At 46.3% G+C, this 18,060-nt stretch overlaps 1 protein-coding gene across 2 annotated transcripts in view; it reads left to right on the forward strand.

Moving 5' to 3' along the window:
- SH3BP4 (SH3 domain binding protein 4) overlaps positions 1–18,060 on the forward strand; it is a 65,492-nt gene that overhangs the window by 27,398 nt on the left and 20,034 nt on the right. For both annotated transcript variants that reach the window (XM_032776353.2, XM_032776354.2), the window contains exon 3: positions 7,750–10,109. In XM_032776353.2, the coding sequence (XP_032632244.1) occupies positions 7,750–10,109 (2,360 nt within the window). The remainder of the gene's footprint in view (positions 1–7,749; positions 10,110–18,060) is intronic.

Genomic DNA, 18,060 nt, shown 5'->3' on the forward strand with positions numbered 1-18,060 from the left:
GACTCCCACCACGACATCACCCTTGTTGCTCACACTTCTTAACTTAATCCAGAGACTCTCAGGTTTTTCTGCAGTTTCATACCGGAACTCTGAGCAGTCATACTCCTTTCTTACATACAGAGAACACCATTTGCGCCTCAAACTCCTTTATCCTTCTTCCTAGAGCCACGTAGTCTGCAGTGATCCGCTCAAGGTCATTCTTGGCAGTATCATTGGAGGCCATGCAATGCATGGAGGCCATCCAATTGTGGAATTGGTGCATACAACACCACATAAAAATTTTTGCATCGTACCTTCCTGGCTGTCACAACAGTACCGCCGACACACTCAGCAGGCACTTCTCCAAAGAATATGAATGGGAGCTGCACCCCACCATACAACAACAGCTCTTCTCCCAATGAGGCACTCCGTCAATAGACCTCTTTGCCACAACCCAGAATCGCAAATGTCACCTATTTTGCTTCAGAGCAGAATTCGGGCCTACATCCCTAGGAGACGCGTTCTTCGTCCCGTGGAACAACTCTCTCATATATGCCTTTCCACCGATCCCTCTTATACACAGGGTCCTGTGCAAGATTAGAGACGAGAAGGCCCGAATCATACTCGTTACCTCGGCTTAACCGAGACAGACGTGGTATCCTTACCTACTCCACATGTCCACTCATCCTCCACGGACTCTTCCCAACAGACCAGATCTGCTTTCTTGGGACAACGGATGAACTCTTCACCCTCAGCTCCAGAAACTCCACCTGACAGTGTGGCTCCTTCATGGCTTTAGACCCACGAATTAGCCTGTTCTGAGGAAATCTGATATGTCCTCCTGCATAGGAGAAAAGACTCCACTCGTAAAACTTACCTTCAGAAGTGAAAGTGCTTCTTCCTGTGGTGCTCAAATAAACACTTATCACCCCATATTGTGACCCTTCCTAACATCCTAGACTACCTCCTGAAACTAAAACAGGATGGGCGGACACTCGGCTCCATCAGAGTACGCCTCGCTGCCCTTACCACCTTCTACAGTTTGTTAGATGGCTGTTCACTCTTTGCCTACCCCACCATAAAACTCTTTTTCTCACAGGCCTGTAAAAGCTCTACCCCCAGATTTATCCATCGGCAGCTGTATTCAATCTCAATCTCGTTCTTGACGGTCTTATGAAACCTCCATTCAAGCCCTTAGCTACCTCATCCCTTTTTCATATGTCCATGAAAGTAGCTTTCTTGGTTGCTGTAACATCAGCAAGGAGGGTAGGGGAAATAAGTGCTCTGATGACCCACCCTCCCTACACAAACTTCTCTAAAAACAAAGTTACCCTGCAACCACACCCTAAATTTCTCCCTAAGGTGGTGTCCACCTTCCATCTTAACCAACCAATATACTTACCTACATTCTCTCCCAAACCTCATGAGACTCTGCATGAGGCGACTCCACGTACCCTCGACGTCAGACGAGAAATTGCCTTCTATTTAGTCAGGACTAAACCATTTCGTAAGTCCTCATGACTATTTGTCTCCACTACCGAGAGATCAAAGGGTGCAGCCATTTCTAAACAGCGCCTTTCCAAGTGGATTTCTGACTGCATCAGATCCTGTTACCGCATTCAGAATGCTCAACCGCCCAAAGAAATCAAAACTCATTCTACTCAAGCCATGTCAACATCCGTTGCCTTCCTCCATAATGTACTCATTCCTGATATCTGTAAGGTAGCTATGTGGTCATCCAAACACACATTTACCAAACACTGTGCTATCACACAGGAAACCACAGAAGACACCGTGGTAGGCCATACAGTACTTCTGCAGTACTCACCGCTGTAACTCCAAAGTCCCACAAGCCATAGTGGGTACTGCTTCACATTCACCTGGGGTGGAGCACCCACAGGGACAGCACTCGAAGAAGAGAAAGTTTACTCACCTTGCAGTAACTAAGGTTCTTCGAGATGTGTGTTCCTGTGGGTGCTCCACTACCCGCCCTCCTCCCCTCTGCTTTGGAGTACTATTCTGACCTCTCCATGGTAGAGAAGGAACTGGGGGGGTAGAGGGCGCGCAGGAAGCGCACTTTCAGGCAGACTCTAATGAGACCACGAGACCGCAGCTCAGCGCGTGCGTCCCGGCGAGGCACTATTGCCAAAGATTTCTGATCAATGGCACTGGGACACGCTGTCACCTGGAGTGAAGCACCCACAGGAACACCTCTCGAAGAACCTCAGTTACTGCAAGGTGAGTAACTTTCTCTTGTGAGAGGAGACTCAGCTTGGCTCGTTTAGCCTAACCAAATGAAGGCTGAGGGGAGATAGGATTACTATGTATAAATACCTCAGAGGGATAAATACAGGGAAAGAGAGGAAGTATTTAATTTGAGCCATTGTCGACACAAGAACAAATGGATATAAACTGGCCATCAACAAGTTTTAGGTTTGGAATTAGATGAAGGTTTCTAACCATCAGAGGAGGGAAGTTCTGAAACAGTCTTCCATGGAGAACAGTGGGGGCAAAAAAACCCCAAACTCTAACTGGCTTCAAGGCTGAGCTTGATAAGTTTATGGAGGCAAAGGTATGATGGGACTGCATATGATGGCATGTGGCCCATCAGCGACTACCAGTAGCAAAAATTCCCCAACAGCTGGAGACTGGACACTAGATGAGGAGGACTCTGAGTTACTACAGAGAATTCTTTCCGAGGTGTGTGTCTGGTCGGTCTTGCTGAAATGCTCAGGGTCTAACTGATTCCGTATTTGGAGACGGGAAGGAATTTTCCCCCAGGTCAGACTGGCGGATCTTTTGCTGGGGTTTTTCACCTTCCTCTGCAGCATGGAGAACTGTGGCCAGTGGGAGCTGTGGAGGCAGTGCCTGGGGCGGGGGCAGCGTGCGGAGCCCCCTGGCTGCCCCTATGTGTAGGAGCTGGATGGGGGACATGCTGCGGCTGCTGCTTCCTAGAGCCAGGCGGAACTACAGCACGTGCAGAGTGGGACAGGTTCCCGAGCCGCTCCCCAGCGCTGGAGCACCGGAGCAGGTTGCTCAAGGGCCAGACTAAAATGTCTAAATGGCTGGATGTGGCCCCTGGGCTGTAGTTTGCCCACACCTGCCTTAAGCTCATACTGGGATGCTAAAAATAGCCGGTAAACATTCTGTCTTGGGCTAGAGCTTGGCCTCTGAAGCCCAAGCCCATCACTGCCACAGGATCTTGCATGAGTTGTGCCCAGTGTGTTTCAAGTACAAGCAAGGCCTAAGAGCAGTGCAGAACAGTACCCAGGAAACCTCCACATCCCTTGCTGTTGGTATCAAGAAGTGCTTTTAATTTTTGTGTTTGAGTTCCTGTGAGATCAGAGCCTGGAAGACATCATAACTCATGTTTGTTGCTTTCTCTGCACCCCCCAGGAACACACACAGCTGGGGTTATCTTGTCTCTGGCTGGAATTGCTAAAATGTTCCTTTCAGGGAACATGCCTGTGTTGGAGGTGAAAAATAACTTCAGCATTTTAAAGAGGGGGAAGATGCACTGCTTCTGTTACTCTCACGCTGCTGTTGGTTTGTCTTATTGTCTAGCACACGAGCCTTTCGAGATGTGGTCAGGCTCCTGGCAGCATTGTGGGAATGATGGCAATATTAACTAAGTTCCAGGTCGCTCTGAAAAAGGCACCGCAGAATGAAGAAGACCTAATGTCTGCATGTGATTTGTATACTGTAGCAGAGGAATAGACTCCATCTGGGTCTGTGGGGCATGGTGGGTCAGTTTGGACTGAGGAGCGAGTAGACCAAGATGTCTGTCAAATTTTTGATGAAGGGGGGGAACTGTGAGCAACATTCACAACTTCTTTACACTTTTTTTCTTCTATTCAGCTAGCCCTACCGCCCAGAAGGTGTGTCAGAGGGCAAGGGGTGCGGCTGGAGGACATGGATGCTGTGCAGGAGCACAGTGTCACTCCTACATGGCTTAGGAGATCTTCATGACAGTGGCTTTTCCCTCTGTGCAGGAAAGGGAAGGTAATGCCAATGCAGAGCACCTAGGCCTCCCAGATGGCACGTGCCCAAACATGCCCCTGCTTGTCCCGAGTGTGGTGTTTTTCCTCTTTTCTGCTACCTACCTCTGAGCTAACAGCTGGTAACTAAGCCCACGTGAAATCCTGGTGAGGACAAGGCAGTTCAAAAATGAGTTAGCAGGTCAAGATATGGGGCGGGGGGGGGGGGGGGGCTAAGGTTTACCTCATCCTCCTAACTCGTGTTAAAACTGTCTTGTCTTCACTAGGGTTTCCCTGTTAGCTAACATGAGTTCAGAACACAGCTAGTGAAGACTGGGCCTCCCACACTTACAGTGAAGCACATGCCTAAGAGTTTAGCTGGATTGATGCTTGGATGCCCAGCACCTGGCAGGATCAAGTCTCTACAGAGCAGTTGATCTAGATACTCAGTAGATGCTTCATAGCCAGAAGTGATCTAGAGAAAAGATGCAACTATGGCTGCGTTTTATCTAATGACGTTAGTGACATTAACAAAGCAAACCCCAGCCCCTGTTCAGAGCTGGGCGACCAAGTCACAAAGTCATGGCAGCTCAGTTAACTACCTGAGACCAGGGACAGCGCAGCTGTGCTGGTAGAATTAGTGTCAGATAGAGAAGTAGCCAGTAACCCAGAGCAATGGCTGCACCTCACACAGGTTTTACAGCGTTTAATTGAATTAGTGGCCGCTTCATACCGGGATGCTAGAAGGATTTCACAGAGGGTTTACATGTCGCACTGACAATAAATGTGGGTTGGGGACAGTTAACTCTCCCCCATGCGCCATCTCTCTCTCTCTCTCTCTCTCTCTGTCTCTCTCCTCTCCCCCCTTCCTGTTTCCGATGGAATGGGAAATGATCTGGTCAAAGCATTGCTTTCTGCCCAGCAGCATTGGATAAATCTGTCATTCTGTCTCCTCTTGTCGTTACAATCAGTAAATAAATGGACTTTGCAAAGTGGAGGGCTAAGATCCCTGTCCTCAGATTAATCTGAGATTCCAGAATTGTCACTCTGTGTCTGCAGTCTTGCTATTTCCTCACCTACCTTGTCACTGTCTGTGTGACTCTGAAGCCTGGAATATCTGAGTCAGCTGTGGAGTGCTGGAAACGACTGCAAGCCTGGGTGAGGGCTCTTTCTGTTCCGAACATCACCAGGCTCTGTCGTCTTGGGATTCACAGGCTGTTACTGTCCAGTTTGTCAGTTCTGAGTCATGTTTGGCTTTTTTACCCACATGACTGTACTGTCGCACCTACTTTTCACCTAGTACAGTGTATTCATTAAGGAAACCAACTCCCACAGCTCCTTAAATCTCAAAGAATATGGCATAGAACTTGCACATAAACCAGTCCCAGTCATATGTAGATAGAAACATAGGCATATTGCTCTTTTGTTTGTTTTTTTTCCTTGATATTTTATTTCAAAAGTGGCATTTCTCTTTAGTTGAAGGAGGAAAAAAAATCCCCATAAGTTTAATTTCCCATAGTTAGAGATCTGTGTTTAAGTCGATCATGGCTTGTCATCTGGAATTTTCAGCAACAGTAACAGCTCTTTGGCATTGGCATATACTGTCAAGCCCCATCTTTGCAGGAGTTTGAGTCCTTAAACTTTATAAAGTTTCTGGAATTACAGTAGCGGAGCTACATTTTTTTTATTTAAAGTAAGATGTTCCCCCATCTAAGGTAGCACAAGGCAACAGTAGAAAGCAAAGGGACCCCTAAGTCTCTTAAAGAAAACATTTATATTTCAACCATGTTCCCTTTTTGTGCCCACATTACTTCAGGGAATGTCAGATCAATGTGTAATATTGTATACCGAATGTGCTGCGATAGCTAAGAGCTAGCAGAGGTGTTTAAAGACCGCCTGGGAGCTTTACTTCTTGAATTTTTTTCTGATATAACAGCATCATGTTGTAACATACGCTTATCAAAATAACCTTTCAAGTGCCTTCTCTGTCTTTAAAACCGTTATATTCAGGCAGCATAGAGTTACGTTGGGCTAGTGGCTTTATGCATAAATGAATTTCTATGACCCTTTTATTTTGAGGGGCGGAATCTTGATTCTGCCTCAGCCTTGATACTGGGATAATCCAGTTTGAACAATTTTTTAAAAGTAGATTTTTATGTATGTATTTATTTATTTATTTATTTTGGCTGTGTGTACGTACGAAAGCGAACTTTTTTCCCTTAGGCAAAAATCTCTTTGGTTTATCTAGCAAGATAACAAAATGCTGGTGACAGATCCAAGTTTTACTTTAACGTTTATTGCAGCAAACATGGTCCAATTGTGGATGCAAAAAAGTTGACCATCTGTAGGCTGTATTTTATTGCTTTAGGTTTGTATCAGGAGCTCTGTTAGTTTGGTAAAATACTATGCAGTTTGGCCTGCGGCTGAATACTACGATTGGAAATGAGTTCGGAAACACTGGTTAATTCTTGGTGATACAGCAGTAGCAAGCTGCAGTGTTTATTTTGGGAGCTCCCATTACATGAACCTCTCTTTGGACTTGGAGTTAATTTTTATTAAATAGCCTTGAAATGCAAATGTTGGGGAGGGGGAGGGAAAAGCTGAGAACAGGCTGATTTTGGTCAGAGAACAAAAAATAAAAGCACGGAACTCTGTAGCAAGTGACTAGCGCTTCGACTGAGACAACCACACTGACGATAATGAGGACTTGAGCACGTGTTTGAAGACCAATATGAGTTGGTTTTGCTGGAGCGGGAGCCTAGCTGAAGGATTGATTTTGTTGGTATCTGTCCTTTGTGAATAAATCCTAAAATCTTCTTTTTTTTAAAAAAAACAAAAACAAAAAGTCTCCTTCCACAATCAATTCAGGGGAACAGGAATTTTAGAAGGCTGGTATTTTGTTTACCTCATTCTTGATCATCAGAGACCTGAGGAAGAGCTCTGTGTAAGTTCAAGAGCTTCTCTCTCTCTCTCTCTCTCCCCCCCCAACAAAAGTTGGTCCAAGAACAGATGTTCCCTCCCCAGCCTTGACTTTCTCATTGGTAATACTATTTAACTGAGCCCAAGGAGCAATCTGTGATTACAAAGAATCATCAGCTAGAGCATTTTAAGATATTGCTGACCCTGTGCAGCAGTCCCCAGGGTTGCAGACTATAAGACTTGTTTATTTTTAGTTGCTCAGATTCTAAGGTAACCAGCACCAGATTAAGAAACCAACTAGACAGGCTGATTCTGTTGGTAAAAGATGTCCCCAACTTCTGACTCCTTTAAGACTCTGATAAAGCCCCATTAAATCATCTCCTTTATGTGCCATTTATCCTGAGCCTCTTCCTTCTTTCCACGCACTGACTTAAGAGCATGGAGTGCCAAATTCTCCTGCAGAAGAGGTTGTTAGGCTCTTACTTGAAAGGAGAGGTAATGTGGTCTAATTGGTAAGATATTGGACTGGGAATCAGGAGTTCTGGGTTCTAGTCCCGATTCTGCCACTGGGCTGCTGGATGATGTTGGCCAAGTCACATCTCTGGTTTTCTTCCAGCCCTTGGACTGTCTGGTCTCTTTAGATGGTAAGATCTTCAGGACAGAAGCTCTCTCTCGCTACATGTCAAAGCATCCAAAGTACTGGGTGGATGAATTTTAAAGAGATTAGAAGTGAAAAGATCAGATGATATGATAAAACTTGTCTGGCCTACACTGGTCAAAGTAATTGGATTGCTTTTCCAAGATTAAGGTTTAGTAAATAACTGTTATGACTTCTGCAGGTTGCTTGTGACACTTGTTTCTTTTCACTTTGCAGTGCCTTCTCCTAGTGCCTTGCTGGTAGACAATCCCACGCCTTTTGGAAATGCAAAGGAAGTTGTAGCAATCAAGGACTATTGCCCAACTAACTTCACAACCTTAAAGTTCTCCAAGGGTGACCACCTCTATGTCTTGGATACCTCTGGAGGCGAGTGGTGGTATGCTCATAATACCACGGAAATGGGATACATACCTTCCTCCTATGTCCAGCCTGTAAACTACCGCAACTCTTCCTTCACTGACAGTGGCATGATAGACAATCTGCTCGAAAGCCCTGACGAAGGAGAACAAGATGTAGATCTGCTTGGAGAGTGGATTGACGTAAAGAGAAACTCTGCCAACGCCTACAGTAACAACCCTTTCTTAAACGGGGTCCAAACCAACCCGTTTCTGAATGGAAACTTGCAAATGACACCCAGCTCAGACAAAGAGTGCACCCCCAAAACAACTGTGGACTTACTGTTGTTTGACACAGCTCCTCCGTTTACAGGGGCCGGTTCTGCAATGAACAACAGCATAAGTAACATCTTCATTGAACTTCCATCCACAAATGGATTGGAGTTCGAACAGCCTGTGAGGCGGGACAATCCCTTCTTCAGAAGTAAACGCTCATATAGTTTGTCAGAGCTGTCTGTCCTTCAAGCAAAATCAGAAATGCCAGCATCATCAGGGTTTTTTACTGGATTAAAATCGCCTACCCCAGAGCAGTTCCAGAGCAGGGAAGATTTTAGAACTGCCTGGCTGAACCACAGGAAGCTGGCACGGTCGTGCCATGACTTGGACTTGCTTGGCCAGAATCCTGGCTGGGGTCAGACACAACCTGTGGAGACCAACATCGTCTGCAAGCTGGATAGTTCTGGTGGAGCAGTTCAGCTCCCAGATACTAACATCAGCATCCATGTGCCAGAAGGACACGTCTCACCAGGGGAAACGCAGCAGATCTCCATGAAAGCCCTGTTAGACCCACCCCTGGAGCTCAACAGTGACAAATGCAGCACCATAAGCCCGGTGCTGGAGATTAAACTGAGCAACATGGAGGTAAAAACATTTATCATGTTGGATGTGAAAGTGTCGGCAGAGGTCAAGAATGACATTGTGAGTCAGAGCTTGGTGGGATTACAGTGCCTGCGGAGTGACACAAAAGAAGGACCCTATACACCAATGCAACTCAGCTATTCCTATGGAGACACGATACAGGTGCAATTGGATAACCTGGAACCTTGTATGTATGTAGCCGTTGTAGCCCAAGGACAGAACGTCATATATCCTTACACTGTCTGGGACTACATCAGTAAAAAGATCACAGTGGGTGTCTATGGTCCCAAACACATCCATCCTTCTTTTAAAACCATAGTGGCTATTTTTGGACACGAGTGTGCGCCAAAGACTCTCTTAGTGACCGAGGTTACACGGCAAATCCACGGCATGGCGCCCGTGGCCCTGCAGCTGTGGGGAAAGCACCAGTTCGCTCTGGCTCGGCCGCAGGACCTGAAACTCTGCATGTTTTCCAACATGACTAATTATGAGGTGAAGGCCAGTGAACAAGCCAAAATCGTCAGAGGATTCCAGATGAAGCTGGGGAAAGTCAGCCGCCTCATCTTCCCAATTATGTCCCATGACTTCAATGAGCTCTCAGACTTCACGTTGAGGATACAGGTCAAGGATGACGACGACGCCATATTGACCCAGTTCTGTGTGCAGACACCACAGCCACCTCCTAAAAGTGCCATCAAGTCCACTGGGCAGAGAAGGTTCCTCAAGAAGAATGAGATTGGGAAGATCATTCTGTCCTCCCTCGCTGCCACTAGCAAATATCCTGTCTTTCAGGAGCGGCCAGTTGTGAGCCTAAAGTACGGCAAACTGCTTAAAACTGTAGTGCGCCAAAACAAGAACCATTATTTACTGGAATATAAGAAAGGGGATGTCATAGCGCTGCTCAGTGAAGAGAAGATCAAACTGAAAGGCCAGCTGTGGACCAAGGAATGGTATATTGGCTACTACCAAGGAAAAATTGGCCTTGTTCATGCCAAAAACGTGCTAGTGGTTGGGAAAGGCAAGCCCAGCTATTTTTCTGGACCTGATCTCACCACCAGTGCATTGCTTGAGCAAATCCTGAGACCTTGCAAATTTCTGACCTACATCTACGCCTCAGTCAGGACTCTGCTTATGGAGAACATCAGCAGCTGGCGCACGTTTGCAGATGCCTTGGGATACATGAACTTGCCGCTCACTTTCTTCTGTCGAGCAGAACTAGACAGCGAGTCGGAGCGGGTAGCCTCAGTTCTGGAGAAGCTGAAAGAAGACTGCAATAATACCGAGAACAAGGAGAGGAAATCTTTCCAGAAAGAGCTAATGGCGGTGAGTACTCAGCCTGCCGGAGAGATTCTTAATCTATTAAGAGATGTGTTCTGAATTGGGAGTAGAAGCAGGAATGCAATGTGTTTGTGAACAGTCCATACAAACGAAAGTACATCTGAACGTGTGGGTTTTTTGCAGCATGTTTTGATGGGAAACTGGCTATCCTTCACTGTATTCATATTACAGCAGGGCCTAGAAATCCCCAAGTGGGATCAGGACCCCAGTGTGCTCGGTGCTGTCCATACACAGAGTCCTTACCCTGAACAGCCAACATGGCAAGGAGACACAGAAAGGTGAAATGACTTGTCTGAGGGTTTGGCTATACTTGCCGCTGTACAGCGCTGGGAGTTAAACCTGTCTTCATACCCCTGAGTAGGGAAAGCGCTGTAGTCTGTCCACACTGACAGCTGCCAGCGCACTCTCATGGCCACATTGGCAGCATTTGCAGTGGCATTGGGAGTGGTACATTATGGGCAGCTATCCCAGTGTTCAAGTGGCTGCAACGTGATTTTCAAAAGGGGTGTGTGTGACAGGGAGCGTGGGGGAGAGGGAGAGTGGATTTTTGGAGCTGACACTGTGTCAGCTCCCTGCCTTGCAAGTTCTGACCCCCTCCCCACCCGCTTTCTCTCACTCACTGAAAGCAAACAGCAACTATTCGGTTTTTTTTCCCTCACAGATCAGATAAGCAGCCACTCCAAAACGGACCCCCACCTGCCGCGCTGCTTCTCTCCTCAAGCCCTCTCCCTCCCCCTCTTCTCAAGCAAACACTAGCTGTGAGCTTTCCAAAGGAAGCCCCCTGCCTCTGCTCATTCACAGCAAATGGGCTATGTTTGTTTCTTTTGATAAGCAGCTCTGGAGCCCGGAGTTCACAACAAAACAAAGAGAGGCATCACAACAAAACAGAGTTATCTTCTCTTAAAAGCATTATGGGAAGCTTCCGGAGGTCAGTAACAGCGTACTAAGATTATTCCCTGTTTACACTGGCACCCCAGCGCTGCAGCAGCAGCATTATACTCTTTTTATTCCTCTCGTGGAGGTGGAGTACAGGCAGTGCTGTAGCCATGGAGATACAGCGCTGTATGTGCCTTGCCAGTGTGGACGGGGAGTGAGTTACAGCACTGTAAAGCCACTAACGGCGCTGTAACTCTCAAGTGTAGCCAAGTCTCACACTAGGTTGGTGGCTAACCTGGGAATCCAACCCAGGTCTCCTGACATTCCTTCCAGTGCACCATCCAATAGATAACTTTGCCTCTCAGGGCTTGGCTACACTGGAGAGTTGCAGCTCTGGTGAAGGGGTTACAGTGCTGCAACTCACTCTGTGTACACATTTACAAAGCCCAGCCAGCGCTGCAACTCCCTGGCTGCAGCGCTGGCTGCAACACCTGGTCTGATGGGGTGTAGCGAATTCCAGCGCTGGTGATCGCAGCGCTGCTCATCAGGTGTGGACACCAACGGCGCTGTTTATTGGCCTCCAGGGTATAAGAGGTATCCAGAATCTTCTAAACAAACGGAAGAATGGCTGAAGACGGGCTCTAAAAAACAAACACAGCTTGCTCTCTGCTCGCAGTGAGCGAGCGAAGCCGCGGCAGGAAATTGTTTTGGAATGTCACAGCTGTTGTTTGAGGGGAGAGAGGAGTCCATGTTGAGCAGCTGCTTATTGTGTCTGAAGGCTATTTAGGAGTGCATATTTGCATTCAGTGAATAAGAGAGGGTGGGGGAAGGATCAAATTTTAAAACGACTGTTGTGTATCTTCCGTCCTTAGAACTTGCAAGGCAGGAGTGGAGAACAGCTGCTAGTGTTGCTTGAGGAGAGAAACAGCACAACGGGGGGGGAGTCCGCGGAGAGCTGCTTATCTGGTCTGAAGGTTTTTTGATTAAGAGTGATTGAGAGAGGGGTGGGGGAAATGGCAGAATTTGCAAGGCAGGGAGCTGTCAGCTCCAAAAATCCACTCTCTCTGTCTCCCCCACGCTCCCTGTCACACTCCACCCCACCCCCCTCTTTTGAAAAGCACGTTGCAGCCACTTGAACGCTGGGATAGCTGCCCACAATGCACCACTCCCAACAGCGCTGCAAATGTGGCCACACTGCAGTGCTAGTAGCTGTCAGTGTGGCCACACTGCAGCGCTGTTCCTACACAGCTGTACAACCAGAGCTGTAACTCCCAGTGCTGCACATTTCCAAGTGTAGCCAAGCCCTCAGTGGAGTTCAGTGGAAATGACTTAGCTGTTAGGGCAGTTTATAAGTCTTCTATTCCCTAACAGCATAGGGAATTATCGTGATCAGTAAAGCATAGTGGGATACTGCACCATAGCTGCAGTGAAACATCTTGAACCGGCTGCTCTTTGTTCCACAGTTAAAATGTTAATCAAAATGCAAATGAAGCTATACCTCCAGATTGGAGGGTGGTGCACTGATGGTTGAATAGTTGTAGAGGCACTTCACAATCCTTCTCTGAGTGGTGGACACTGTATGTTCAGAGCCTCTGTGGGCTTTTAGGCAGATACGTAGACGTATGTGTTTATTTTAAAAGGTAGCTGATCCAAAGCCCATTGAAGTAATTGGAAATTGTTCCACTAACTTCAGTAGTCTTTGACTTTAAAGTGGTCATTAGTGCTCTGAAGCCAGGAATAAATATATACTTTAAGAAATACCATGAAGAGTCATAGAGGTGAAACAACTTAAAGCAAAAAGAGCTTGTTAAAGCTTGTTGGCCCTCAACAGCCGTTTGGAGGTTTTATGTGGGAGCCTGTAATAAGACTGGCATATAGCAAGAAATTAAAAATGACTCCTGTACTGGAATATGCTGGTTAACTGTCAATTGAAAAACCTCGTGCACTGAAGTATAGCAAAGAGTTCTTATAAATATTGCAGCTGGGAAGAGAGAATTCTACATCTTCACTTTTATATAGGATTAAAGAACAAGGATTTTCCTGCTAGTTATGTTTAATCAGGAACCTGTTTGCTGCTTCTCTTTCCCTGAACATCTTGTAAACATATTAGGTAGATTAGGTAAGCATATTGGGTGCATGTAGCAGCTTGAATTTAGATGGCTCATCCTGACAAATGGAGTACTCATACAGTATCAGAGGGGTAGCCATGATAGTCTGTACTCATACAGAATATCTAAAAATATGGCTTAACCAGCGATGTTCTACTAACTTCTGTTTACATTCAGGGAAAACTTGAATCCTGTGATTCTTGCTTAGTTGCCCTTAGAAAATCTCACTGAAAATTTGCTGTTGCAGAGGGGATCTCTGTGTGGTTCACAGGAAACAAGCCAAAGACATTCAGGGCTTGTATTTTAGACCAGTTTTGCGGCACTCCTCATTCTTGAAAAGGTGTCTTTCACAAAAGCAGATAACTAAGCAACAGAGAATTACATTTTTTAAATGGAAACTTAACTATTGAATAGGAAAAGCTTCTCTTGGTGGTTTCAGGCCTGGGAAATAAATTATTCATAGATAAAATGGGTCGAAATATGTAATAACTCATATCTTTGTCATTTAATAGGAGTGAATGTTGAGGATTAGGTGTAAGCTGTGTTCATTATGAAGAAAGGATGTAGTTGAGTAATGGCTCCCCAATCTAGTGTGTTCAGGGATTCATTTGTGACTATTCCCTCTGATACCTCAGCAGAATTAAAAAAGCTCTTTCAAAACTCCTACCTACATCTGATATCACTATGGAGAATGGGAAAATATTGGACCCCAAAGAGAGAGTGATGGAGACCTTTGAGTTTCACTGGAATTCACATGATCATAGGAGCTGCCTAATGAACTAATTAAAAGTAAATAAATAATCATAAAATTAGGGTTGAACTTTTCAAAGCAGTCTAGAGCAGTGGTTCTCTAAGCTGGTCTGCCGCTTGTTCAGGGAAAGCTCCTGGCAGGCCAGGCCGGTTTGTTTACCTGCTGCGTCTGCAGGTTCGGCCGATTGCAGCTCCCACTGGCCAGGCCAATGGGGGCTGCGGGAAGGGTGACCCGCACATTCCTCGGCCCGCACCGCTTCCCACAGCCCCCATTGGCCTGGAGCGGCGAACTGCGGCCAGTGGGAGCTGTGATCAGCCAAACCTGTGGACGTGGCAGGTAAACAGCCCCTGGCGGGCCAGGTCGGCTTTTCCCTGAACAAGCGGTGGACCGGCTTTGAGAACCACTGGTTTAGAGCATTTTGAAACATCAGCTATTAAGTCTAACGTATCTAAATCTCCTGGATTGCTTTGAAAAGCTCAGTCAAGATTTCCTCAAATTCAGGTATGTTGTCTGTTGTCTGTTGTAACTTAGCAGTGAAGGTTGCTCATGTAATTGATTGAGGGAAACTAAAAAAATAAATAGTGCTGTCGAACTAGAGCTTGCTGTGACAGATAGATGGGTTTAGATATATTTAAATTATCACTTTGATCCTTTGTAAATCATCTCACAATCTGCAGTGTTAAACTTTTGATAGCTAAGATCCCATAGTTTAAACTAGCAGCCAGGCAGAGTCTGTGCAGAAGCCAGCCAATAGGAAGAGAAGCAGCAGGTGGACAAGAAATTATATTAAAAAGAAAATTTTAGGCTTAAACAAGGCCAAAGCAAGGATGACAAATGCTGAGCGGGTGGGAGAGGGGATTGAGGCTAGGTTGAGGTCCAAGAAAGATGCTGGGTTCTTGTCTCCAGCACAGGGTTATATATTATGGTATGAAGGTGGGGGAAGGCCGGGAATCAGGTTTTCAAGTTTTCTTTCCTTCCTGCCACACCATTCCAGCTCTGCTGCTCTTTTAGGGTAACAGAGAGCTGCCTGGCACATCCATCTGCTCCATGGATGAAGATTTCTGACAGACAGGAGTGACATTTTTAGCTGAAATGTCTTAAAGCTGTAGCATCCCCTTCTGCTTTGATAACTTATGAAGTCTAGCAGAGATGCAGGCTGTGTAGTGAATGTGAAGAGGCTTTGCCTAGGAACTAGCTCAGATCTGTGTTGTCAAGGGGTGTTTTCAAGACTCTTTATTGTCCACTTGAGCCAGGGGGCGTTTTGAGCCCAGCCTCCTTGCTCAGTTGTGGGATTCCCCTAACTACTCAGAAGTAGCAAAACATCAGTCTGTTACTACTGACATGGAAACGTTCACCTCAGCAGGGAGGTGAATGAGAATGATGAGAAGTAGGGGGAAGGGTTTTACATAGGCCAGGATTCTCATTCATGCACAAACCTGGTGTAATCTTGTCCCCATCTCTGCTCCCAACCATGTATGGCTTGTTCTTCTGTAGTCAATGAGAGAATATTCTGCCCCTGCACTTCCTCTCTATACTTCCCAAGAGACTGACAGGCCTTACTTCCCTTTGCTTCATATGTCAGTTTTTTGTTACTTTGAGTACAGGTGCTACTTTATTTTTGTACATCACGGAATTGTAGGACTAGAGGGGACCTTGAGAGGTCTCTAGTCCAATCCCCTGCACTCAAGGTAGAGCTAAGTATTGTCTAGATCGTCCCTTACAGGTGTTTGTCTAACCTGCTCTTAAAAATCGGCCACGGCAGGCTACTCCATCTGCCTTCTATCTAACTGTCTGTTTAGATAGTTTAAATTGCCATCCACCAGAGAGAGGATCCTCTTAATACCTGCTTGTGGCGTTCCTCCATTTGTGTCTTTAAGTGCAGGCAGCAATCTTGCTTGAGCCTGCAGGAATGGGCCTGTAACTGGGACATGCAGTTCCAGTCACCTTTGTACAGAAGGGCATTGATAGGAATGGAAAATGGCAACTCAAATGCCGAAGTGTCTCAATCATTGAAAAGCTTCAAAGCACAAGTTCTTACTCAAAGGAAAAGCAACCCTTAAGAAGGGTTCTTGCTGAGAAGGCCTCTGCTCAAAAGGAAAAGGGTATGGATGCATCAAAAAAAAAAAAACCCTTCGTGTTTAATAAAAGAACAAAGAAGCACAAATTCTACTTTAAAAGAGGGACAGGTGGAAAGGAATTCAGACAGAATCCTTGATGCGGAAAGCCAAATGGGACAGGCTACTCAAGGGCCATGAGCTATTTTTCTAGCTGAAAAGAGGAATATCGTGAGGCGGGGGGGCAGTACTGTGAGATATAAGCACTAATCCAAAGGGAACAGATGTAGGATGGAAGAACGCCAAGATGAACCTGTTTCCCACAGATAGGCCAGTTTAACCCATCCCTAACTTCAGCGCCGTCTGGTGATCATGACCTTTCCCCAGAGCTCTCCAAGAGTCTCTTCTGTTTCAAAAGCAAAAACAGATTTTGGGTTTCCCCCTACACCTTTCCTGCCAAGGGAACTCTTCATTCAAAATTGGGGGTGAGATTTTCAGGCAAATGAGCGTTTAACAATGGAAGAGAGAAGGTTTGAAAAAATCCATGGGCTTCTACATTTCTGCAATCTTACAGGAATATACCTGCAATCAGTTCTTTCCTACAGGCCAAATTCTGTTCCTCATTGTTGGCCCTCACAGATGTTCAGCAGCTGTATTTTTCCCTTTTCTTATTTCCTGGGGGTACCAGAATCTCCTGACTCTTGGGGAGTTACTGAGCTTCCTCTAAAAATAACCAGATTTGTCTTGCTTTTTGAATGCAGCTTTATTAAAATCCTGATCCAAAAAGCGAGACGTTACAAAGACAATTCACTTAGAGTAGAGTCATCCAACCCTCGCGAGTGCGGCGGTGGGTTTTTTAAAAATAATTGTTAAAGTTACATAGAAGTTTCCTGATCCCTGTGAACTGTGCATGCATGCTCACACGTGCAAAGGAGTCTACAAAATGAAACCAGGAACCCAATTAGCAGGGCGGTGGGAGAGATTGGAACAGGCTTGTGTTCAGAACCACTGGAAGGGTTTATAGCTCAGAGTCCATTACCTGCTGTTATCCCAACTGTAGAAGACTGAACCCTAAATGTTGAAAAGTGACGGCTAGTAGTCCCAGGTGGAGGCACCTTGAGCTGGGGTGCTCGGTCAGCACACCATGAAAAATCAGGCACCCAAAAACTGAAGGAGCCAGAATCACTAATCTGCTGAAAATTTTGGCTGGAGCTTTCTGATTACACAGATCCAGCTTGAAGTAAACAGGACTTAAAAAGTCACCCACCACCTGAGCTCTGCAAAAACCACTCTGGCTAAAGGTCTGCGTTCCCAGACAAGCTTACTTGGGCAATGGGCACCACAGTCTGGGCCACCGGGTTAGTGTAGCCTGGATGTGAGCTGCCACACTGCAAGGCCCCACCTGAGTTACTGTTTCCTCCTCACTGGTGCTGCGTTCCCCGGGTGCATTGCTAGGACTTCTGGGGACATATTCCATGGTTCTTTGTGCTGCAGTCAGCTGTGCTGCTCTGAGTCCTCTTTCCCCCCCCCCTCGCCTCCCGTTGATGTGGAGCATGTGTCTGTCCTTCTGGCCACCTGGGGGAATTGTGGGAAGACATTCAAGAAATATCGGCACTGAGCGACTTAGTCTGCTTCCTCACTGCAATGTGTCTTTGTTACCAATCAGAGTGTAAGTGGCACCTGAGCTCCACACTCCAGCCAGGCCAGCTAGCCCAAGTTTCAAGCACCACCAAACTCAGGTGAAAGGGTTTTATGTGTGGACAGAGGGGTGGGGAGTTAGGGGCGTAATAGCCTAGGCTAATGCAGGGAAATTGGTCCTGCTTTGAGCAGGGGGTTGGACTAGATGACCTTCTGAGGTCCCTTCCAACCCTAATCTTCTATGATTCTATGAAAACATACCCTGAGTGGTAAACTCAGAGTTTTTGCTGCTGCTGTGATCTATGCTGGCTACTGCATTTCCAGGTGAAGTATAAGATGCTGACTTGACTTTGAAAGTCCTAAATACTTCGGATACCTCAAAGATTGCATCTTTTCCAGTGTGCTATTGGGGCACTTTGGATCATCCGAGTTGCTCCAGCGAACAGCCCCTCTTGCTATAAATGAGACAGAACTGGTGGCAAGACGTCCTCATGGCAGGGGAGTTTGGC

The sequence above is a fragment of the Chelonoidis abingdonii genome, chromosome 10 (assembly GCF_003597395.2).
Source record: "Chelonoidis abingdonii isolate Lonesome George chromosome 10, CheloAbing_2.0, whole genome shotgun sequence".
NCBI lineage: Eukaryota > Metazoa > Chordata > Testudines > Testudinidae > Chelonoidis > Chelonoidis abingdonii.